This window comes from Quercus suber, unplaced genomic scaffold, assembly GCF_002906115.3.
Source record: "Quercus suber isolate HL8 unplaced genomic scaffold, Cork oak 2.0 scaffold_605, whole genome shotgun sequence".
Lineage (NCBI taxonomy): Eukaryota > Viridiplantae > Streptophyta > Magnoliopsida > Fagales > Fagaceae > Quercus > Quercus suber.
The window spans coordinates 164,831-192,085 of NW_027070048.1; the positions used below are offsets into that span (position 1 = coordinate 164,831).

General features: G+C 33.5%; 1 protein-coding gene across 1 annotated transcript; it reads left to right on the plus strand.

Annotated features, from left to right (window-relative positions):
- Window positions 1–11,564: 11,564 nt before the first annotated feature.
- On the plus strand, window positions 11,565–12,547 carry LOC112031997 (uncharacterized protein At5g65660). The gene is made up of 2 exons (XM_024064707.2): window positions 11,565–11,924; window positions 12,121–12,547. Exons 1-2 carry the CDS (start codon window positions 11,691–11,693, stop codon window positions 12,289–12,291), a joined length of 405 nt encoding a protein of 134 aa, XP_023920475.1. The 5' UTR covers window positions 11,565–11,690; the 3' UTR covers window positions 12,292–12,547.
- The last annotated feature ends 14,708 nt before the right edge of the window (window positions 12,548–27,255 follow it).

The window sequence follows — 27,255 nt, forward strand, 5'->3', positions numbered from 1 at the left end:
CACCAGATCAGCCAAAGCAACACTTAAGCAGTTACCCTCAAAAACAAAATCCTCAATGTTTGAGGGAACCCCCAAAAATCCACCTAGCCGAGCAAAAAGAAACGAAATTGAGGGACAAGCTACCCTAACCTCTGAGCTACTAAGCATGAAAAACCCAGAAAACACAACAGCAAACTAAACCCCCATAAAAAAAACAACAACAAAACAAAAAGAAGAAGAATAGAATCAGCTTTTTTTTTTTTTTTTTTTTTTGGAAAAAGTTATATATATATATATATATATAAAGAACTTGTAAGTGTAACTAAAGTCTAATTACCATAATTTGGATGATACATTTGCCTAAAGAAGTTTGTGATGATTTAAGAACATAGTCAAATTTGGAGAGAGAAGGAAATTTCATCTTAGCAAAACGAATTTGACTTTATGTTTATAAAATCTGTAGTATAATATTGATAAAAAACTAAACCACACACTAGTTTAGCTAGCTAGGCTCTAAAACCATCAACTTTAACAACAGCATCAGGAAACTCACTCGGCAATAGAACCCTATTAAAATTACATTTAAGTCTTTACTGTCACATTTAGACAATTTGGGGAATGTATTATGAAAGGAACTATGTGTATTGTACTTGGTCTCTTTAGTTTTAAGGGTTCACTTAATCGCTTAGCCAAAAAAAAGGGGTTCATTTAATCAAGCATCAACAATTAAATTATGATACCTACAAATCCAACACAGAAACAAAGTTAGAGACATTGCGGGTAGAATTTGACAAATTCAAAACTATTATTTACTTTCTTCGTATTTCATAACACCGACAACAGTGACTTACACTAAACCTTGTTGCATTTTAATATCTATACTACTAATTAAGGGGTTTCCTCTGTTTGGATTCCTCAATTTTTTGTTTAAAAATAGCCCTACACTCATATGTTTAAGTAGAGACAAAACTAAATGACAATCTGGTAAAAATACAGCTTTAACTTCCACTAAAACGTTGCCTAAAAAATAGAACCACTCTTCTGTTAATTTTTAAATTGCCTTATCCACTTATCAATTAGATTAAAAAAAAAAAAAGTGTAGAGCCTTTTCTTCAGTGAGAAACCCATCACTGCATTTGTTTTTTGTTTTCATTTTGTAATTTGAAGATTGAAAATAGGTTTTACTGTTTGAGTGTTGTTCATTAAAAGATGAAATTTTTTCAAGAACCTAGAAGAGATCCTGTGGGTCAGGCTGGAGTCGACTTTGTGGTTGAGTCCACTACTGTTTTTAGCAAAACGAAAAGGTTGCTGCCCATTTGAAGGTTTGCCTTTTCTTTTTTATTCAGTTGTAAGAAACTGTGTGTTATACATCAAAAAATGTGTTTATGTTTTAATATCATATGGGGTTGTAAAATCTAGGCTTTTCTTAGTTTTTTTAATAAAATTCAATTAGGTTTGTTTTCGAAATTCTTTTTGTAATTTTGTGATATTAATTGACAGCACAAGAACAACAGTATACCTTCCTTTTTCTTTTTCTTCTATTTTCCTTAAAAATTGAATTCTTCATAGTCATCCTTAGTTTCCAACAATGGAGATTCTGTTTTGAGGCACCAAGTCACCATCAATGGAGATTAAGAAAGTGGTTTGCAATAAGTGTGGCTCTCTCACTTTGAGTATGATTTTTTTTTTCTATTATAGTAATGGGTTTTCATAGGTACATTTAGTGAACAGATATGTACATTTCTTATTTGTTTTTAATTTCATGTTATTATTGGCTCCTTAGATTACTACTTGCTATTTGTAATTGAAAGCTAGGATACATTATATCTCTTGGGTTCTCCTCTATGATTCACTTGGGTATGTATACTTTTTCCTCTCTAGAGACATGGCTATCGTATGGCCACAGTGTTACAACTCGAGTTTTGCTCGACATCAAAGAACTCATCACATGGGTATTATGTATTCATCTTCCAAGCTAGATTAGAAATTGTTTTTGACATTTACACTGGGGCTACCCATCATATGACGAGTAATATAGTTGCATTTGTCTCATCCTCACCGTACCAAGGCAAAGGTGTTGTCTTCACCGGTGACCACACCCCACTCTCTATTTCAAACATTGGTACGATCTCTTTATCATCTCGTTCTTGTAATATTCCTCATCTCAATGATGCTATGATGCTTCCTAAAGTCAATCTTTCAAAAGATTTGATCGGATGGACAACTTTTTGATGATCGCCAAAGCTATGCTATCTTTACTCTGACTTCCTCTGTGTTGTCAAGGATCTAAAATGGAAGTTATTTGACAAAATATCCCATTGGATGAGTACTTTTTTTCCCTTAATATTTTGTTTAGATTTTTATATCCATTATATTCATTGGATTTGGTATTTTACATTTTTTGTTTGAATGGGTGGGAATTCGTGGAACAAACTATTTTGTCAACATGGTTTTTAGTAAGGTGTTTTTTTTGCTAGCACTGATTGAAGACATATTGTAGTTTGGTTAATATTTTGTTATTCATTTTTATCATTCCTTTTTTTTTTTTTTTTTTTTTTTTTTTTTTATGACTTTTGTTTGTTCTAACTATAATCTATCGAATAATAGATTTGGGTTTAAACATTTGGAAGTTTTGTTGCGAGTGAAATAATTTTTTGGTATAAATATCATCACGCCCCCTTGATTTTTTATGATTTGAAAATTTCTTCGAATTATGATGAATGAACACTATTAATCTTTATACAAAAAATATAAGAGTCTCTGAACACGCGCGAGTGTGTGTTTAGAGGCTAGTTAACTACTAAGGTTTTTATTCTTTATGAGCGATTAAGTAATTTGTGGTTTGAGCATGCATGCTAAAGTGTGGTTTCCAGTCCTGTAATAACTCACTAACTTGCATATTTCTCTTGTAATCAATATATAAATTAGAAATCACCAACTTCGCTCCACAAAAAAAAAAAAAAAAAAAAGGCCCATGTAAATTACCATCCGATACCTTGGTTGCATTTTGGAAGTCCATGCATGATAAGTCCAACTTGGCAGAACTTGTACAGCATTTTGCTTTTTGCAGATGTTAGAACTTGTATTGTGCCCGTGATTCAAGCCCAATTTCACATCCAGAGAACCAAACAATCGGGCTTTATCAACTTCCCGTGGGCTTTATCTTCATAAACTACATTTATTTTATTTATAAAGTAAGGTCTTCAAAATCAAGTGGTTACATTCTCTGTGTGTCAACTGTCAAGTTTTTTTTTTTTTTTTAGAAAGAAAACTAGAAACTTTATTCAGAAATAGGCAAATCCCAAAACTATGTAACTTTATATAGTATGGAGTGGTTTTAGATAAAAACCAAAAATATTTAATTAAAATTATGAAAACTTTAAATTGTCCCAATTCACATTCTCAAAGAGTCACTATAAAGTATAAACTACTGTATATACAATGGCGAAGCCATGAATTATTTTCAAGGGTGACCAAGCATCAAGCTAAAATATAATCTCAAGTTTCAAACTCTCTGTGGTTCAAACCTCACTTCTTTCACATCTATTAACAAAAACAAAAAATTATATTTAACAATAACTTAATATAAATACTCAAACCCTTATTATCATATATAAATATCAAATAAACAATACATATTATAAAATAAAACCCTTGTAATGAAGATTCAAAACTAAATAAAAACAAAAGTGCAAGCTCTAAAAACAAAAAACACATACCCAATTACAGAACATATACACGACTCCAGTCTAGAAAATAGATAGCATTGTTTAATGTTTATTTAATTAATTTTTCTGAATCAAAACAGTAGCATTAATATCGAAACTAGAAACAAATTAATGTAATATAATATTAGCAATGCAAGCTAGAAAAAACTAATTTTGTGCTTAAACCAATCTTGTTTTAGTGTTTTATGCAGTTCAGATGAAAATGTTAACTCAAACATAAAAAGGAAAAAAAAAAAAAAAAAAAGAGATAGGACAAATTGAGAGCATCTCCAGCATATTAGGCAAATTTTTGTATTGTTTAGAGAATGAACAGTAACTTTTACCTTTTAGCTACCCACTTTTTCAAATATACTTTCTAACAGATTCTCTATCTCATCCTCTATTTCATTTAAATATTATTTCTTCATTCATTATTTATTCTTTTTTTAACAACTACACAACTTCCAACATTTTTTTATTCAATACCTTATTATTATAATAGAAAAAAAAAACATTTGAAGAATGAACAATAGCCCATAAGACTTGATGAGCTATTGTTCATGAGCCAAAAAAAATTCTAGGTATAGAGAGTCCATTGGAGACCTATTTTGTGAGTTTACTCTCTATAGTAGAGATGATTTTGTATTTAGCTCTCCTGTTGGAGATGCTCTGATAATTAATATGGAGGGGGTAGCCAACATCAGTCGTCTAGTGGAGGCTGGAAGTGTAAGGGAATTTTTTTAATCAAATCTGGGTTTTTCAGCAGACCGTAAATATTAAAGTTTTTTTTAAAATTTTTTATTTATAGTTTTCTTTTTTAGTTGATAATGTTGTTGATATGGGATTTGTTAAAGTTGTTTATCTCTGTTTGAAGGGGTTATCGGCTATGAATGGGCTATTTTCTTGAGTTATTTGTTTCATTTTTAAAAAAACTAGCTCTAATATTTGAGGAAACTGGAGGCCTGAATGAATTTTAGGAGAAAGAGTTATTAGACCAGGGGGGTCGAGAAGTGTATTTATAGGTAATTCGTGATAATATTTAGTTTTAGTAGTACTATTAGATGGAATTTTGAAAAGCCTGGGGGAACATGTGCCCCCCCTCCCCCCCCCCCCAAAAAAAAGCCCCCTTTTAGCTCTGCTCATATATATATATATATATATATAATTTACATAAATTATACGGAAACCCATCTAAACACACACACACACACACACACAAATTGCATGTAAAATTATAAAGCCTTTAGTTCACTATATGAGAGTTGTGAAATTATATAATCCTGTCGTTATTATTGATATGGGATTTGTTAAAGTTGTTTATCTCTATTTGAAGGGTTTATCGGCTATGAATGGGCTATTTTCTTGAGTTATTTGTTTCATTTAAAAAAAAAAAAAAAAAAAAACTAGCTCTAATATTTAAGGAAGTTGGAGGCCTGAATGAATTTTAAGAGAAAGAGTTATTAGACCAGGGGGGCCGAGAAGTATATTTACAGGTAATTTGTGATAATTTTTAGTTTTAGTAGTACTATTAGATGGAATTTTGAAAAGCCTAGGGGAACACCCCCCCCCCCTTCCCAAAAAAAGCCCCTTTTAGCTCCGCTCATATATATATATATATATATATATATAAAATTTACATAAATTATACCGAAACCCATCTAAACACACACACGCGCGCGCGCACACACACACACAAATGCATGTAAAATTATAAAGCCTTTAGTTCACTATATGAGAGTTGTGAAATTATATAATCATGTCATTATTGTCAGTTAAATATTCACAATAAAGTTACATATTATATAAATTCATATCCAAATCATATAAGTTATTATATAATTTTTCTTTAAAAAAAATTATTATATAATAAAAGTTGTCTTACTACATGCTGAGGTTGTGCTAAATGCTAACTGGATATACTCTCTCTCATATTTTCTCCTCATGTTATGTTATGAACTATAAGCACATTAAAAAAAATTAATATAGTTGCTATAAATGAAACTCTATTACCAAAGTTTTAAAACGTGTAAAAATTACAACCTTGATTAAAATTATAGCACTAATAATTTCAAGAAATTTCATTATTTAATTTGTATGTCTAGATAATATACTATAAGATTGATTTAGTAATAAAATTTAGGTTTACATGCCTGCACTATGTATATAAGAGCATTCACAACAGCTCATGCAAAAATTCATATCTATTTTAGCATGAATCTATTTTTTTTTTCTATTTTACATACTTACTTTTCAAAACACCCTATATCAGATTATTTACTTTACACTACATTTGATTAAATTATTAAATTTTCTTGATTTTTTAATTGTTTATTTTTCTTCATGTATAACAATCACCATCCACCATCTTCTTTCATCGTTGGGATATATGAAAATAAAAATAAAAAACTAAATGCAAAATAAATTGTACCAGTGTAATTTACACAATTATTATGACAATTTTAAATTTACATAATTATGCATTTACTAATGTGGGTCATTTTTAGACAAAAAATGTGTAAATTTTATGCGTTTTCTATTATACATCCATTGATGTGAGTACTCTAACTAAATGCAAGTATAATAAGTTGTGCGACATAATTTTTCCACGTGACTCATTAGAACTACATTAACATAATTCACTTTAAATAAAGCTAATATTACCTAAGCTTTAAGAAATTTAAATAGGATTAAAATTTAATTATTAAAAGCTTCAAGAAACTTATAAAGAGTTTTTATTTTTTATTTTTTATTATTTTATATATTCTATTTATTTTATAATCTATTATAATATTTGGTTTTAAATAAAGGATTTGGTTAATGTGTGCCATAAGGGCACACATTAAGCTTTTTATTTTTGAAAATATTTTTTCGGGAATTGAAAAAGCTGTCATTACTTTTTCAATTCTCAAGAAATTTTTTTTCAAAAATAAAAATTAATATATGCCCTAAGAACATACATTAGTAACATCCTTAAATAAATACTTGATCTTACACGATTTGCATTTGTTGGATAACCGTTCAAAGGATTTCTTTTTTCCCCTCTTTTTACACTTGTCACATGGCCCAATCTTGTTGGGTAAAAATGAAAATGAGCTCAACAAAATTATTCCACTGCACGGGTTGAGAACATTCTCTTCACTCCACTTAAAGATTTTTGGGCCTACATCTATCACACAAAAAAGGGCTTATAAACCCACCGTGTTACACTAGACCAAAAGACCCTAAAATCCCTTAGCCGAGTCAGCCAGGCCCACAAGCCCATTATTTTCCTTACGTGGGGTAGGTTATCCTTCCAACGCTCGCCCTCGCCCCAAAGCTACTTCAGCGGGGTAAAACTTGTCTCATTTGTGGCGGGTCGGGTAGGTTAACTCCGGTCTCTGCACCATTTATTAAGTTGTTATGAAAGGGAGAGTAAAACTTGTCTTATTTGTGACGGGTCGGATTTAAATTGCCATCTTACAATAATAAAAACTATTTTTTTTGTTATGCATTAACATATTAATTAAGTATGAAATTAGGTGTTTATCTAAAAATGAAAAAGGGGCGTGGCGCAGAGGGGTGTGGTGGGGGACAATGGTAATTGCCAAATAGGAGCATATGCTGATATGCATTGCACTAAAGTCTTATCAGGTAGGCAAAAAGTACAAGAGGTTGGATTTTCCAATCTTATAAGCCAAATCAAATCCATGGGCTGGAAAGGTTCCGTTACCAAAGGCATCTGGATTTTACTTTTATCTAAAAATGAACAAAAAGAACCTTAAGAATCATATGCAGAAATGCCTTGGCCAATTAAAAATTCTTTCACATCTATTTTGTGTTACGAACCCCTAAGATTGAAACCGTTAGGAATATGAAATATTTTGCTTCCAAGCTTACTCATCAATTTTTTTTTTTCAAATTAAACTGGTATACACTATACATAGTTACTTGTGAGTTCTAGAATTAGTGAGTGAGGGTGACTACATTTTGGACATACACAGTGTATATCACGAAAGCGTTGTAAGAAAAAAGAGAGTACAGTAGTAACCATTTTTGCTTGTTTCTTTTTTAAAATGGAGGGCATATAATATTCTTCTTTTTTTGCTTTTGATATGTTAAAGAGGATAAGAACAATAGGAAGCTACGATGAAGTTGCACATGCGCCCACAGGAGAGAGGTGGGGTGTAATCAGCATTTAGAGCATAAGGAAGCACTATAAGTACCCTTCTTGGGCAGCAAGCCAATCTCAGTGGGGCTGGTTGGTTGGACTAAGACATACGAAGGTGCCCAGGGTTTTGAAAATGACGTGCATTTTGTTTCATGCCTGTTTTTTTCTACAGCTAGAACAAAATGTTGATTAAGTAATGAGCTTAATCATGGTTATCCAAATTTTCTTTTGGTGATCTAATTAGGTCAAAATATTCCTTTTGAGCTTAGTTTTTGCGTACAATTCACTAGTAGTAGCATAATATCATCATCAAATCCTCCCTCAATTTTTTTTTTGGAAATAAAAATAATTAAAGACTGTAACTTACCCAGTTACCTTTTAATTATTATTTGTCGATAAAGTTGATAGTAACCTTCTAAAATTTTTTTTTCACCTAAAATTTCTTCCATTATTTTTCAGTATTTTACCGCAAGAAGTGTAAAGTGCAATCAAATTCTTGATTGACCATTACATAAAGATGCAATGCAAGTGGCTAAATTAAAAGGCCACCTATATTATTAAAGTTAGCTTAAGAAAAAGTATTAGTTAATTCGCATGGCTAATCATAAAAATGAGGCTCCACAATGCAAAGAAATATCGACAAAAATAAATTTGTAAGATTTGATTCAAGAGGAGTGTTTATGTTAAAAAACAGGAGAGCATTTCAATTTTCAAACTTTGAAATCCTCACGGCATATATTCTTGGTTAGCAAGCCTTTATGTTGCTATCAATCACAATTGAGACTGGACTTACGTGAATTTAGAAGTCTGCAGGCCAAAATGAGAATATACTCATTTCACTTAAACTTTTTAGCAAAATGCTTCATGTCTAAAACTATTTAGGAATATGTCTCTGTTTTAAACTTGATTTTCTAAAAATTAAGTTTCAATGAAAAAGTCGATTTGGTGAAAATCGAGTTATAAGCAATTAAACTAATAAAAAAAAAAACTGCATGGAACTTGAGTTCTATGCAGAATTTTTCAAACAACTCGATTTTTGACAAATCGAGTTTTTCATTAAAACTTGATTTTTTAAAAATTGAGTTTCAAAATAAAAAGTATATCTTTAAATAATTTTAAACAGAAAGTATTTTATTGAAAAATTCCGACAAAAGAGATATTTTGCCATATTAACCGACGTTTGCACATTTTTATTTTTTACACTAGTTAGCTGTACTCCAGGTCCAGGCGTGTGTACTTTGCATGGAGGATAAAGGTGAATCTAAAGTATCTTCTTTTTTTTAGTCGGTTGCAATATACAGTGAGAGTCCCTCCCTACAAGGGCTCTTCCACAACTAATTTCGAAGCTTTAACTCCCTGTTCCCACTTGACCAATTTCTGTTCTTATCAGAGATTTTAATTTGTACGACATTTCCTCTCCTTCACATGGCTATTGAGTGCCATGTAATGTACAAGCATTTAATTCTCAACTTGGCGTGCCGATTGCAGCTTCATGTTGTCACTTCCAAGTTCAGATGCCGAATTTTAAAATTGGAGGTTAAATTTGGTCGATCACTTGACACATGTTAGCCTCTCAAGGCGGTTTGGAAGGTTGGACTTCAAAATAGTTTGGAGCTAAATTTTGTCTGAAATGTAAATTTTGTGTTTTTTGAAAATTGGTGCATTATTACTATTATTATTATTATTTTTATTATTGTTGAAGTGAAATTCGGCCAATTAATTTATTTGAGAAGAGACACCAAAATTTTACTTGGTATATCTTCCTAAATTGTGTAAGGTTATGTTATTGGTTGGTCTACCCCTTTCATGACATTTTTTTTTTTGAGAAGAAAACTTGTGGGGTGATGAGGACCCAAGTGGCTAATAGAGTTCATATAGTAGCGGCCTCGGGGAGCATAGGCAAATTGTCCTCGGAGGGTATGCACGTAACTCCCCACTGGACTGCCCCAGCAATAATTGATGAGAATGTCAAGGATATCTACCTAACCTCGGATGGTCGAGGGGCAAAGTCAAAGGGTGCATGGGGCAACCCAAGAGGGAACAAGGGTAACTTGGTATTGAACAAGAAAGAGAAGAAAGAGGAAGTACAAGATGGTCGTCCCTTTCGCATTAAATGCACTGTAACCACTTAGCTGGGGCAACCCATGGGATAAGTATCAAGATAGTTTGATCATGGCCTAACAAATGTAAGATTCGGATGCATCTTTGCTAAGATATATAAAGCCAAGAAGCACCAGGATCGAGGGGAAGAAAAAATAGGAAAAAGATCATAAACAAAGAGAGGAGAGATAAATCATTTGTAACATCATGCTCGGGCTAAACTCGAGAACCAACACTTAGTCTTTTTTCATTGATTTCGTACTTGAATGTTAATCACTACGATAGTAGTTTTTTTTTACTAGATTTACATTTTTATTGCATTATGACAGGTACTAAAGGGTTGATCTCACATCCCATCTCTAGAAAATAAAAGGTGTGAGCAAATAGTAATTGAAGCCATAATTGAATCAAATTCGCGCTAATCTCTTTTTTTCCCGCACAAAACCTATGAACTTTATTGCACAAAAACTAACTGTAATTAGCTGAAAAAACAGAATATAGATGTGGAGGAACATCTTCCAGCGACATCTATAAACTTTTAACATATTTAGTATATTTACTTAAGTTGTGAGTTATAGAATTATCTAATTTTTGATGGAGGAGAGAGATGGTATTAAAACGTCACTTTCTCCGCCTCTAAATTAAGAAGACTAAAAGAAGTCCAAGTCACAAAGGTAAAGACAAAAACATGAGGCCCATTTCTCTCGGCAGGAGAGGGTTAAATCAGAAGACAAGTTTAATATTTTCAGAATTTTAATTCCACACGGCACATTTCTAGGCTATCATCTATTTATATTGCGACGGGCCACCAACACCTCCGTTTTACACATGGCTAGATTGCTGCCTCTTAACCTCTTCACACCCTATTATTGCATTAACCATACCATTTCCTTCATTTATTTTTATGTTGTTGAAATAGCACAGGTACGAGATTGCTTTTGTGAAAATTCAAACTTGATAAACTTCTTAATGATTACCCTTCTATGCATACAATTTAGGAATGCCAATCTTACATACATAATCACAAATAGGCTATTTTAGAAAGAAGCAAAGCCCTCAAACTCTTATTACTTGGAGATCTAGTATATGCACCAAGTATGCAAATACTTCTGTGGAGCTCTTTTAGTCACCACATCGTGATAAGCATGCGTTACAGTGTAGCAAACCAAATCCAACTGACCCAAAAAAGAAAGAAAGAAGAAAATGCAACCATTTTAATTAGTAACTTGCCAGCTAATGGGGCATTTTTTCAAAATCCATATCATGCACACACATATGGACTACAGGCTACAGCCACCGTTTTTTCTACATTTTGTTCCCATAATATCTCCATTATTTCATCTCTCCTTTCTGCTTCTCTGCATATTCTAACCAAATCTGTCTACGAACACGTCCAAATTCACACTGAATCTCACAACATTCACATATATTTTAAAATTATTATATTCTATTTCATTTCTTTCGTTATTCCCCGCAAAGAAAACAGCAGTTTTTTTTTTTTTTTTTTTTTAAGTAAAGCTGAAAAAGCAGAACTTGCCACGCACGTGGTCCCCCACCCTTGTTCCGTACCATGGCCCCGTTCGTACCTTTACACGTACTCTCTTCTCATTCTCAATTTTATAAATTCCCACTTCCCTCCCCATATTCACACTGCCTCAAACTCAAACCCCACTCCCCATTTTCTCAAAAATAGTTTGTAGTTTTAACCTCTTCCTCCTCTTAACACATGAGAGAAGGAACAGTATCAATTACAAGATATGGAGAGTCAGGATCTTTCACCACCCCAGGCGGACGCATCTCGTCCGTCCCTGGGGTTCCCTCTGGGCACAGCCCTCCTCTTGATCATCATCTTCAGCTTGAGTGGTATCTTCTCTTGCTGCTATCATTGGGACAAGTTCAAAGCACTCCGAGATTCTTTCTCTCAAGACCAACCCAATGATCCTGAGTCTGATATCGAATCTTCACCCTCAAAACCTAACCCCATAAGCACGGTATTAATTTCTCATCTTTTTAAGAGTTTTATAGCTCAGCTGGTTAATAAACGTTAAGTTAAAACCCCATCTCTCTGGCTATCAAGCTAAGAGAAAAAAAAAAAGAGCACCCACAAAACAATATAACATGATAAGTAAGAACTTTCAGTAATTACTTGTTTTTGTTTATACTAATTGTTTTTTTTTTTGGAAACAGGGTTTGAAGCAAAATCAAAGCCAAAGCTTGCCTGTATTGATGCCAGGGGATCGGATTCCAAAGTTCATAGCAATGCCATGTCCATGTAACCCTCCACATCCAGAAAAGGTAGTGGTAAAAGTGCAAAAGCCACCAAAGCCACTACCACGTCTTCCAGTGCCTTTGTACTAGCAAAGTGACCATTTGTTGTATAGGTTATTGTTATGTGTGACACTGATGGAAGCAAATTTTACTTTCGATTCCCCTGTAAAAGCACTTGGTTTACTGATGCTGTTATTAGCCACGACTAGAACAGGCCGATTTGTAAATTTTTACTAAAGTATTTCATTTAATCCAAGTGTTGTAGTAAATTTTGTAATTATTCAAAGAGGGAAGAGAATTGATCAGTCAGTGCCATGCAAATCCAATTTGGTTGCTGAAGTTGCAATGCTTGGTTTTGTTGGTTCGTTTATGGATCTTCAAATTTAACACACACCCCAGCACTTAATTAATTAATTGACATGATACTGATAGTCCTTTGTTTCTACTTTATTGGCGTATAAATTGCTCTCTTTGTATCCGTCCGGGTTTGAATTCCACAATTTGGAAAACCAATCTCAAAAATTTTAATTTCCTATAACCTTTGTTTTGGTAAAGCTACCAAGGTTTAGTTTCCCAAATTGATCTGAGAATATGGCCAATAAAATGCTCTACATGCTGATGACAAGACCACTCCAAATTTGGGGCTTAAAAATTCAATGTAATGTTTACCTTTGTAATCATTTAGGCAATCCCACAAGATTTTACTTTTTCATTGCAAGGATAATCGTATTTGATGCGCTCACACCTCACTGCTCATAATGATAGTTGATAAGTATATCATATCTTTCAAATTAGTTAGTTGGTGTGCCTCTTCTTGAATAAGAAGTGTGATCTAAATTTAGGTAAAAAGCCATTAGTCACTTATTAAATTATCTATGAGGTCTGCTATGTTTTAAGAAAAAGGAATTTTGGCAACAAATACATTCCTAGGCCTAAAAGGGCATTCATTCTTCACAGAGGTTAGCGTTAGTTCTGCTTTACCTTATTGTCAACAAGACATCAAATCAAGCGCGAAATAGCACCAGTCAGCCAAAAAAGAAGTAAAATTGCATCCTATTTTATCCTATATTTTGAAAATTGAAAATTTATTAATATGTTAATATCAAAAATTCTTATTTGACAAAGAACCCTAAGTTTGGTTAGAGAAATCGTCCCTATTTTCTCTTTTTTATTGTACGCCTCAGCAATCTTTAAATAAAACTTCACCGATTTAGTATAAAGACGAATATGAAAATATCAAGAATTCATAGAAAAATATTATAAATTTACCCATTAATAATTTTTAATACACCAAGCCTTAAAAAAAAATAAAAATAAAAAAAGAAAAGAAAGAGAGAGCATAAGCAGGGAGGGACACTCGTGGTATACAGCTATTAAATATTCACAAGCTATTATGAAAAGTGGTGCCGCAACATGATGATCAACAGAGGATATGCTCCACCACTTGGGTGTTGGTGCCAAAGTAGCCCCTCATGTCCTAATTTCACTGTTGCTAATCAAAGCGACTATAAGACCACTTTCTTCCCCAGTACTACAAGTTTGTACCCTTTCCGTGATTCTTGCGAGTACATTTGAGTTTGCTTTATTGAGATTTTGACCATCCCTATTCACAAGTCTGACACTTTAAAATTTCAAGACAAAAACTGTCCCCACTGCCCACATTTATCCCTTGTTCATACGGCGCTCAAATTAATATCATTCCTCCCTCAACTGCTCAACGTCAAAAGTAATCACATTTTATCTATGCATAAAAAAATATTTAAAAAAAAAGTTCACGTTTTATCTACCTTTAATTTCAATTTAGATTGTGCTAGTATTGGCCGTCTTTAGCTTCTTTTCCTAATTAATATGCACACAGAGCGTTAGAAATTTTACTTGTTGCTGGTAATGGCACGAGGAATGAGAGTGTTTGGGCATTATTAGGCTAGTCATTTAGCTTTATGTTTTCTTAACACATTAATGGATTCTCATGCCAGATTAGTAATGCTCCTAAGGACTCTTTGAGGGGGGACATACCTAGACTCCTTACTCGAGTTGGATCAATGAGCAGTGTGAGGGGGCAGCATGTGAAAGCACCTTACTCCACATAATGCCCCAAAACCATGGCAAAGTAGTGCCATTGTGGGCAGAGTTGGTTTTCATGATGGGCGGCAGCAAGTGGTGTCGACCTTATGTGGTAGTGCATGACATTGGTGGCTTATTGATTGATTGCTTGTGTGTGGGCTTGATGGCTTGTGTGTGTTGAGGTTCAAAAAATCATAATATAAGGCCCAAAGATTTGAAACCCAAGATCCATGAAGGAGCAGGTTTTGGATTCATAAAACAAAAGGCCCAACTTGCCAAGATCAAAAAAAAAAAAAAAAAAAAAAAAAAAGAAGAGGAAGAAAGAAACTGGGTTGGGATCCCAGAGATCGCCAAGAGCCAGGGATTCCTGGGATGCGCAACACAGTCAGAGTGGGATTGAGACAGCTCGAAAAGGAAGAATCAAAAAGCATAGGAAATGAAAGATAGATACGTCCTTCTCAAGCGCTCAGTAATGCAACAAAAAAAACTAGAAGGCTTGGAAAGCAACAAATCGTGAGAAAAAGGTTGGCACTTCGGGGAACTCAGAAAGATAAAACATAAGGGGAAGTAGCAGGGAAGACCTTCGACTTGGCAGGGAAGGATTTGGCTCATTTTGGAAAAATGACAAAGGGTAAAGGCATGGAAGCATTGAAAGAAAGGAGATTGAAGGTCGGCTACCTAGGAGCACCATCGAATGGAAAGTCAGCGACTTTCAGGGAAACAACACCAAAAAGAGAAAACTATAAAGAATGAGGAAAGAACCTACCATCTGGGTAACAGGCACAACACAAGCTTTGATGCATAGGGGAGCAAAAGAGAAAAATTGGTGGTACCTTAAAATCCTACCATGACACTATAAAAGAGGTAGGCGGCCAACATCAAAGGGGCATTCAAAAATAGTGGAATCATAAGAGAATCATTGAGAAAACTCTGTCAAAATTCAAAAGAAATAGAAAAATACCTCCCGGTATCCCATAAACCACCACTAGTATTTACTTGGATTCAAGGGGATTCAAACTTTGTAAGTCTTAGAGGCTTGAATAGCCATCTAAGTCTGTAATTTTTAAGCTTATTTGGACCTTGTATCATGTTTTAGTGAGCATACTGTGATCAATAATTAAAAAAATAATCAAATACTTCATAGTAGTTTGGAGATCCCTACTAGTTTATGAGCACCTTGTAATTTATAATTAAGAGAAAAAAGATAAGGAAATATCTCATATTGATTTGAGGATCTCTAACAGTTATTTCGCATATTTCTCTATTACATTGTCTTCCTTTGTTGTTTTTCTTGCTATTCAATACATACATTCTTTCTTGCCAGTGTATATGTGTTGCAGAATTTTTGCTTTGCGCATAACCTGGTTCATAAATAGCCTATTTAGCTGCGGTGAACCAAACCCAGTCCCTTCAAACTATGACAAGAGGGTCCGGGGTCCTTGCTTAAACTTGAGTTAGGATACAGTCAAAAATTGACCCTCACAGTGTGCAAGGTAGGGTTGGATTGCTACGATGAACAAATGTTGTGTACAAGGCATTGGGCTAATAGGTGCTGGCTAAATGCATGGATAGATGTTGGTGGACTAATGGCAATTACTTGGTGTGTTGCATCATGTTAATCGTGTCAATCGTGTATGGTGGTACTTGGGGCCCTATTTAAAGGTTTCGTAAAACTTAATTGACAATAAATTATAATTCTAAAGTAAGTTTTAATTAATACCTAACCATAATAGGAACCAAATTTAACCTAAAAAGCATTAAAAACAACTAAAAACAAGGAAATAACTACCATAAACCTAAAATTTCAAAAATTACAAATTAAATACCAAAATTAATAAATAACCAAGTCTAATTGTAGATTTTATCCTACATCAATACATATTTGGTTTTATAAAGTTAATGAGTTGGGTCATGCTAACGAGTGCCCTTAGGGCACTCATTAATAATTCATTTTAAGAAAGTTTTAATACCACTTTTATGGGAAATGAAAAAAATTGTCAAAATATTAATTTTTTTTTTTATTTTCCATAAAATATTTTTTTAAATGGATTATTAACCAGTACCTTTAGGGCATTTGTTAGCATTTCTCTAATGAGTTTATGTACAATACATCAATGACTAATGACTTTTTTTACACATGCACACTCATATGTGCTCATGTGCATGTGCATGTGCAAGCAAGTGCACACACAAATATATGTATGTGTATTTGTGTATGTGTTTTGCATTTTTTTTAACCTGTATGTCTCTTCAACAAAAATTTATAAATTTGTCATTTATTTAAATTATAAGTACTTTAATTTTAAATTCATTTACGGACATGCCTCTTTCCACACTTTGCTTATGTGTAAACTCATTATTGGATTTTTACACTTTCACATTGGTCCAACACAAGTACTTGAGCATGTTGTATCAACTTATGCACTAATCTTGAGTTGACACATAAAAATGTGTGAATTTGGACGAGAAAACAGCCGTGTTCCTAATATTATTATTCATTAATTCTCACGCATCAAACTATCAAGTATGTCTTTTCAAGGGCTTATCGCAAGTTGATTTTTTTTTTTTTTTTGGAGATGAATTACAATTTGCAAGTTGATTTGAATGCTTAGTTAATGGGAATGGCAATCCAATGACACGATGGAAAAATATCTTGTATGAGGGACACAAATAGTTTTAGGATGCATGACGCCCTCTTCAATTATTTAGAAGTTCTGTTTGGTTAAAGTATCTTGCAAGTTGCAATCTCATATCCATATGACACAATCCGAAAAGACTAATCTATTGGACTAGCTGGTGCAATTAATTATCAGAAGACGGCATACTAATTAAATTAATAATTACTACTAATTAAGCTTATGTATCATCATCAACCTAGCTAATGACTCCAACCGTACAACTGAAAATTTCTTCATGGAGCTCATTTCATTTTTGTCCGGCAAATTAAAGCATAGATGGCCGCCATAGACGCAGACTGGCCCATTTTGGCTAATTGCATGCGTTGAATTCAAAGAATACCTCTGTAAACGTACGGATGTCAAGCAGTTCATCTAATGGGTCCCTTCTGCACCAAATTCACATGGGACAGAAGCCTTTCAATGGACAATCCATAGTGCGTTCTGAGTCGTCTTATCACAATACTACTAATTAAGCTTATGTATCATCATCAACCTAGCTAATGACTCCAACCGTACAACTGAAAATTTCTTCATGGAGCTCATTTCATTTTTGTCCGGCAAATTAAAGCATAGATGGCCGCCATAGACGCAGACTGGCCCATTTTGGCTAATTGCATGCGTTGAATTCAAAGAATACCTCTGTAAACGTACGGATGTCAAGCAGTTCATCTAATGGGTCCCTTCTGCACCAAATTCACATGGGACAGAAGCCTTTCAATGGACAATCCATAGTGCGTTCTGAGTCGTCTTATCACAACAGTGGTTGATGATGTCTTTTTTTTTTTTTTTAATTTTTTTTTAAGCCATCTTCTTTGTGTAATGTCAAAAATTAAGAGTCTGTTGGGTAGAAGAGTTTGAATAATGTTGTTTACGTGTAAATAACTAAGTGTGTGAAAATGCGTATAATATTGTTTAAAAACTGAAAATATATGTTTAAAATGCTCTACCAAATGACCCTAATTGGCTTAATCAAATTTTAAACCACTATCTTAATGCCACTTAAATAATGGTGGGATAAAGATAAAGACAAACATAATTTAGCAAAAAGAAAGTCATGGATATAGTTTGAAACTTTGATCATTATGTTTAGTATCAAAACAATTATGAATCTTAAGAAGCCATCAAAAGATTCAAAACAGCCACATGCCTCTAGCTCTAGTTAGAGATTATTTGGCTGTTAAATTCTCATGCACTGACTGTTAAGTTGGAATAAAATTACCCTAAGATGAGATTATGAAATATGTTCATATATAATAGCTATAGTTATCAAATGTGAGTCTGGTTTAGCTCAAATGATGATGTATAGTAATGTATTTAGTCGTTGAATGATTAGATACATGAGTTTAATTATATTTACACTAACCAATTAAGCTTTGTCTTGACCAACCCTATAATAAAAAACAATTATCATAAAACATACGTTAAAAGTTTAAATCCTATTTATATATTAAAAAAAATTAATGACAAAAGAATATGAAATAATGCAATTTAAAAAAGAAAAAGAAAAAGTGGGCTTGCGCACGATTACAATTTTCCACTCACTTAAATCTTACCCATATATGACAAGAGGTTGCACGAGTAATAGTGAGACTTGCCACTATTCAAACCCTTAACTCTTAAACTTACACGGATTACAATAATTTCTTATCACTAAATCGTTTTTTTTGGTTTGAACAAATTTCTTATCACTAAGTCACACCCCAGATATCAAATAATGCAATTTAGATTGTATCTCATAATATATTGTACTAAAAATGGGATGCCAGGTTGGATAATGCGACCTGATCTCACATGCTTTCTCATCAGAATCTGCACAAAGCTTATTCCAAGCATATATGAACAAACATATATACAGGATTTGTTACCAATCAAAGCCAGGATAGTACTAATAATATTACTATTCTTTTCTGTAAGGTTATAATTACATCGAACAAAAGTAAAATAAGCCCCAGTAGGACCTGACAATAGCGTAAAAAGGAAACAAAACGTATAAGAGTTAGAAATTGTAGGCATTTTCCTATAAACCCAACAGGTTGATGATGTTGATGGAGTGGGCTACTCCAAGCACAAGAAATCAATCAAGTAGATCTTCAAATAATGAGTAGTTATAATGGAATTCCTCGTAAAAGTTAGGTATAAACCAGAAAAAGCATGAATGATAAATTTTCACCCATTCATTAAAATAAAAATTAAACAAGGAAACTTTTTTGTTTTTGTTTTTTTCTTGTCCTTTCATCCTTGGTCCTTTCCATTTTTATGGTACACAGAGGATTAGTTAAAAGAGTTGTCCTCTTAAAATAAAAAAAATAAAAAAATGAAAAAGAGGAGTTGATGCACATGTAATTTAATTAACCTTTGGAACCATCTAATGTGCGCCCCAAGCGTCTAAATGGATGTGCTTATTTATCGGAATCTAATGAATCATTAGGGTGAAAGTGGTGGGGAAGCCAATCACAAAAATTAGGTAGATAACTAGATAAGGGTAACCTTTTCATCAAATATTATAATGCGGTTTTTGGATGAGGAAAAACCGAAAAATACATTGGTCAAGTTGCATGAGTGGGATTCTTGCTCCAATGTACACCCTTCTTCCAAGCATTCACAGCAGTGCATCTAAAATTTTAGCTATTTAGCTACACAAAAAGTCATTTTATCTATTTTACCTACACACATGTTACAACAGTGAGTCTATTTTAGTTTTTAACCCAATAAAATAATATAAACACTACAATAAAATAATATTTCTACAACAATAAAATAATATATCAAACTACCAAAAAAAAAAAAAACATCACAACACCATCCACAACCAACTCTACCATCAGCCACAGCCACAGCCACAGCCACAGCCACAGCCACTTCCACCACCACTACCACCACCAGTCCATAGCAAGGAAAAAAAAAAAAAAAAAACCCAAATCTCTAATTTTTTTCCTCAGCCACAACCACAGCCATAACCATAGCAACCACCAACACCACCACCACCACCACTAGTCCACAGAGGGGAAAAAAAAAAACCCAAATCTCCAATCTTTTTCCTCAGTCACAACCACAGTCACAGCCACAGCCACAGCCACACCAACACCAACACCAACACCACCAGCAGTCCACAGCATGAAAAAAAACAAAAAAAAAAAAAAAAACCCCAATCTCCAAGCACTCCAATCGGTGAGAAGCACTCCAATCACATCAGTGAGCTGGGTCGGCGATCCACGAGCAAGCACTCGATCGGCGGCTTGGGAGACCGGAGTTGAGAGAGTGAGAGAACCAGTGAGAGAGTGAAAGGCCGTAGTGGAGAGTGAGAGGCTGGAGTTGAGAGAATGAGAGACCGGAGTGAGAGAGTGAGCTTGAGAGATGTTCAAGAGAGAGAGAGAGAGAGAGAGAGAGAGGTATTATTTTAATCATCGGTGGATTAAATAATATATATATATATATATATTTTTTACCTTTGAGCTACAGTGCACATCTATCTTTAGATGTGCATGTAGCGGAGAAGCAAAAAATTTTGCTTATTGCTCCACTGCTGTGCGCTTCTTTGTGTGCAGTGGTGCTAAAAAATAGCAATATAGCTATTTAGCAACTGCTGCGAATGCTCTTATTTATTCATTTTTGCTTCATTTTTCCCCCATACCACGTGATAAAATTAACTTTTGAAAGTGTAATAATATAATTTTTGGGTCACTTGTCACAACTTTATAGTAGTCGATTATGAATATAATAAAGAAAATATGGTAAGTTAATATGAAATGATTGTCTATTACTCACAGTTGATTACTTTATCAAGTTGTAGTAAACAAGGACAGAGCTAGACTTTAGACTTAGGAGGGGGCAAAACATGCGTTAAAAAAAATTCTTGACTTGTAACTAAATGAGACTATCTTATATAAATTAATGTTTTCATTAGTTTTTTTTTGTTATTTATTTAATTAATTTTCAAATCTTTCATCAATTTTAAAATTATAGCTCTACTAATTGAGAATTAAAAAGAAATATGTAAACAAAGAGAAGAAAAGAAAAGCTCATATATATATATATATATATTCTTAGGCTACTAAAAAACTTATAAGCCACGTGTTAAAGCATGTGGTTAGGTCCACTTCAACACATAATAAACAAATGTTAATTACTTTTTTGTGAACGTTTATCATATTTATCTACTAAAATTTAAAGCTCACTTTATATATATATTGAAGACAAAACTTAGATATAGTATTTTTCACCAATTTAAAATTTTTAAATAAAGTGATGGTTTTTTTTTTTTTGGTTGGTTGGGTTCGAAGGGCCATTTGTGGTTTGAAGGGGTTGTAAATGGGGGGGGGGGGGGGGGACGACCAAGAGTAATTATCTTGGACCAAAATGTTAAAAGAATTCAAAAAATATATATACTGTTAGAAATAAGTCTGATTGGAATGTGTAAACTTTGGGCAATGAAAAGATTATGTGAGTGAGATGTATATCCATAAGTGTCTATAGGGGAGATGTATATCCATAAGTGTACTGATTATTACAACCTTATCTCATAAACTCTACAAGCATTCTAAAGTCCTATATATATGTGAGATTACTTTACTGTTATTGTACACATCGAAAATAGATTAAAAGAATTGTGGATGACCACTTGAATATAAGAGTTTATCAATACATATTTCTTGTTTCTTTTACTTTGTTTTACATATTTCTATCATTTCACAACACATTATCAGCACTAGTCTCTACCCAATTTCAAAAGGAAGTTGTAATCCAATTGCTCTTCAAACATCAAAGATTATTTGTGTAGTTCTCTCAACTTACTGTAAGTTTTCTTTTTAAGGAATTAGTAATTATCCTGTTTGTTTGTATTTACGTTTTATGCTCATAGTTTTAGTGATTTTTAATTGATTAAAAATTTTATGAGATTCACGTTATCCTATTGTTGTATATTGCTATGAGATTCACGTTTAATTGATTAAAAATATATTGTTAAAAATGGTTAGTGATAAAACAACTCAATCATACCTATAGCAAAATGTAATGTGTTTTGATAAACTTTAAATATGTAAGTATTGTTTCATTACAATCAAATTTTGAATATGTATGTGTAGTATTGTTTCATTAAAATTATTTATTGAAAAAAAATTGTAATTTTATATCTGATATAAATGTCAAACCTTATAAAGCTTAAATTTGTTGCCTTTGACATCTTAGGCAATAATTCTTTATCATGGATCCTTGATACTAAGATTCATCTGGAAGCAATGAATCTTGATGAGATCTATGTTGATGTAATAAATCATGAAGATATTATTATGGCAACAGAGTATCCTAGAAGGATTGTTCAAAAGCAATAATTTTTATTTGTTATTATTTACATAAAAACTGAGTACTTTAATATAAAAGACCCCTTAGCAGAATTACAAATTCTAGAAGAACTTGATCATCCTAAAAGCTCAATATGACTAAAGTTGCAATAAACTAAAGGTGCAAGTGAGTTACTCTGGCACTTTAAAATCAGCCCACAATTAAAATTATATAATAGAAGACACATATATCATGTTTCGAATGTGCTCCTATAGTAGCAATATCGAATGCATATGTTCATAAAGTGTTATGAATTAATGTTTAATCTTCTACTGGCTGAACTAAATAATGAATTGTTGCTGAAAACCATCGAAGGGTCATGAAAATAAGTGTTAAAGGCGTGGTATGGAAGATCATTGCTCATGTACCTATAGTACTCCTAAACATTTGGTAGATTTGTACCAAGCCTTCATAAAAGAAAAGGAAAAGGGAATTGAAATGAACTTTGCTAATCATAATGATCCTGAAGATCCTATGAATTATCTTCATTTTTCCAAATGGAATGGATATGACTCATCTTGATGTCTCTAATATCTTTGAGGATGTTAATGGAAAATTTGATAATTTGATTGGTGATAGAAATGTCCATACCAATTAATTATTTTCTTTTATTATATTATCGTATTCTAATAAGTATGACTGGTGATGGAAATGTTCATACCAATTAATTATTTTTCTTTCATTATATAATGGCATTGTAATAAGTATTTTTATATGTTTTATTTATGTTTAAAGTAATAAAGTTTAATTTATGTTTTGCACATATGAAGATGCATGAGTTCTACTGGTAAAATCAATTCCAAGATGAATAAAAAAGATTTCTGTCTAGCAGATAGTGCAACAACTTATACGATCCTTAAGGATAAAAAATATTTTCAAATTTTAAAATTATGTAAAGCCAATGTCAATACCATATCAGGTTCATCAAACTTAATTGAAGGCTTTGAAAGAGCGATTATCTTGTTGCCAAAGGGCACAAAATTTTGTATTGATGATGCTTTGTATTCTTATAAATCAAGTAGAAATTTACTTAGTTTTAAGGATATACGTTATAATGGTTATCATATTGAAACTAATAATGAAGGCAATGAAGAATTTATTTATATTACTTCAATAGTATCGGGCCAGAAGCTCATATTAGAAAAACTGCATATTTTCTCTTCTAGGTTATATTATACTACAATGAGAACAATTGAAACAAATGTTGCAATACACCAAAAGTGTTCAGACCCAAAGGCTTTTATGCTTTGGCATGATCGTGTAGGTTAGGGCTGTCCAGACCCGACCGGAGCCCGACAACCCGGACAACCCGCCCGCCGGAGACCCGATTCCGGCCCGAACCGAAGGTCCAGTCGGTCGGCGGCGGGTTTCCGTTCTCTAGAACCGACACCGGCGGGTCGAGTGGCGGGTTTGCTTCTCCAAAACCCGAGCAACCCGAACCCGACCGGAGATGTATAAAAAATCCGGCCAAACCTGCAAAATCAAGCCAAATTCGAGGAGATCTCTACCAGATCCGGCTAGATCTAGTGGGATTTATCCAGATCCGGCCAATTCCAGCAATTTTTAGTGAAAAATTTCAGATTCCGGCGAAAAAAATGCAGATACCGGCGATATTTTCCAGATTCCGGCATAATTTTCCAGATTCCGGCGATATTTTTCAGATTCCGGCGACCTTTTTTTTTCAGATTTCGAAGATTTTTTTTACTCCGGCGCCCGACCGACCTGACCGACGCTCACCCTCACCCGAAACCGACTCGACTGATTTTTCCGGCGGTCGGTTTCGGTTTCCTCCACCCTCCCACCCGACGCCGGCGGGTCGAGTCCGGGTTGGGCCCAAAACCGACCCGGCCCGACCCGTGGACAGCCCTAGTGTAGGTCATCTAGGATCAATAATGATGCGTTGAATTATTGAAAACTTCCACAGACATCCCTTAAAGAACTAGAAAATTCTTTTACCTAGTGATTATCCATGTAATGCATGTTCTCAAGGTAAATTAATTACCAAACTATCACATTCAAAGATTGTTGTTGAGTGTCCATCCTTCTTAGAAAGAATTCAGGGTGATATATGTGGACCAATACAACCACCTTGTGGTCCATTCAAGTATTTTATGGTTTTAATTGATGCATCAATCAGATGGTCACATGTATGTTTACTCTCTACTAGAAATAGGGGTGTTCGCGGTGTGGTGCGGTGCGATTTTGGATCATTTTTAGCACCGCACTTTGTGGTACTGTTTAGCTAAAACTATAACTATACCGCACATTATTTTTGCGGTTACTTGTGCGGTGCGGTATGGTGCAGTGCGGTTTAAAGTTTAGGCAAAACCATAACTGCACCACACCTCATTTTTGCGGTTACATATGCGGTGTGGTATATAAGATGCGATTTGAATGATTTGAAGTTAGTATATTTTTCAAATTTTAGGCTTTTTCTACCCAGTCCAAAACTAATTTTTCCCTTTGTTTTGGTCCAAGTTTTAAACTATTGAGCTAGTTTTTCTTTATTTTGGGCTAACTTTCCTAATCAACACTTACTAGGATTATCAAACTATATATATATATATATATATTTAACTAGGATTATTAAACTATTAATAATATATTTAATATTAAAAATAAATAAATATATTAATATATAGAGAGGGTGCGGTGCGGTGCGGTGTACTATTACTTGCGGTGCGGTGCGGTTATGTAATTTTGCGGGCGGTTTTGGTGCGGTTTTTGCGATTTATGCGGTTTATGTGGTTTGGTTGAACACCCCTAACTAGAAATGTTGCATTTGCTAGGATTTTTGCTCAAATAATTAGGTTGTGAGCACAATTTCTTGATTATCCAATTAGGAAAATTCGTTTAGATAATACTGGTGAATTCACATCTCAAGTTTTTGATGACTATTGCATGTCAATTGGAATTGATGTTGAACATCCTGTTGCCCATACACATACTCAAAATGGTTTAGCTGAATTACTTATCAAGAGACTTCAAATTATTACTCGACCTTTGCTTATAAAATCAAAATTACCAGTTTCTGCTTGGGGTCATGCTATTTTACATGCTGCATTATTAGTTCGTATTAGGCCAACTGTTTATCATAAATTTTCACCATTGCAACTTATACTTGGTCAACAACCAAATATTTTTCACTTGCGCACATTTGGTTGTACTGTATATGTACCTATTGCACCTCCACAACGCACTAAGATGGGTCCTCAATGTAGACTTGGAATTTATACGGGTTTTGATTTCTCATCTATCATTAGATATCTTGAACCTCTAACTAGTGATGTTTTTAAGGCATGTTTTGAGGATTGTCATTTTAATGAAACAATTTTCCCACCATTAGGGGGAGAAAAGTCGTTGCCTGAAGCACGACGTGAGATTACTTGGAATGTCACACCTGAAGTGTGGAAGACCTATCGGTGTTAAAGATAAAATTCCCCGGAAGAGAAAAATACAAGAAAAATAAGTTGCAGCCTATAAAGAGGCTATACCCAAGAAACAGGTCACATAAATAATTGATCTATCCAAAACTTATGAACAAAAATCTCCTAAAAATAAACCTCTTGAAGAGTTATCTCCTGAAGAGGATCAAGTACCTGAAAATAACGAGATCTCGATATATTATGTACATACAGGAGAAATATGAGATAGAAATAAAATTGTTGTTGACAACATATTTTCATATAAAGTTGCCATTGATATTACCAGAAGTAATGATAATGAATATGAACCACAAATTGTTGATGAATGTCAACGTAGAAATGATTGGCCAATGTGGAAAGAAGCGATTCAAGCAGAATTAAATTCACTAAGTAAACGTGAAGTTTTTGGACTTGTAGTTTGAACACCTAAAGGTGTAATGCCTGTTGGATACAAATGGGTATTTGTACGTAAAAGAAATGAGAAAAATGAAATTATAAGGTATAAAGCGCAACTTGTAGCACAAGGTTTCTCACAGAGACCTGGTATTGATTATAAAGAAACATATGCTCCTATAATGGACGCAATTACATTCAGATTTTTTTATTAGTTTGGTAGCAAAAGAAAATTTGGATATGTGATTAATGGATGTTGTTACAACATATTTGTATGGATTATTAGATAATGATATCTACATGAAAATCCCTGAAGGATATAAAATGCCTGAAGCATATAATCTTACATCCCGAAGTATGTATTCTATTAAGCTACAAAGATCCTTATATGGGTTAAAGCAATCCAGACGCATGTGGTGTAATCGTCTCAATGAATATCTTTTGAAAGAAGGATTTGAGAATAATCCAATTTGTCCATGTGGTTTTATCAAAAAATCAGAACTCGGATTTGCTATTGTTGCAGTATATGTTGATGATTTAAATCTTGTAGGGACTCCAGAAGAGTTAACAAAAACAGCAAATTTTTTAAAGAATGAATTTGAGATGAAAGATCTTGGTAAAACAAAATTTTGTCTTGGCCTGCAAATTGAACATCTTCCAAATAGAATTCTTGTTCATCAATCAACGTACACAGAAAAAGTCCTGAAGTAATTTTACATGGATAAAGCTCGTCCTTTGAGTACTCCAATGGTGGGTTGGTCACTTGATGTCAAGAAAGATCCGTTTCGACCCCAAGAAGATGATGAAGAAATTCTTGGTCCTGAAGTATCATATCTTAGTGCAATTGGTGCTTTGATGTATCTTGCAAATTACACACAACCTGATATAGCATTTGTAGTTAACTTACTAGCAAGGTATAGTTCTGCACCAACTCGAAGACATTGGAATGAAATTAAACATATTTTACGTTATCTTCGTGGGACTACTGATTTAGGATTATTTTATCCAAATAGATCAAAACCACAGTTAGTTGGATATGCTGATGCAGGTTATCTTTCTGATCCACACAAAGGCCGATCACAAACAGGATATTTATTTACTTATGGAAATATTGCTATTTCATGGAGATCTGTTAAGCAAACAATTTTTGCTACTTC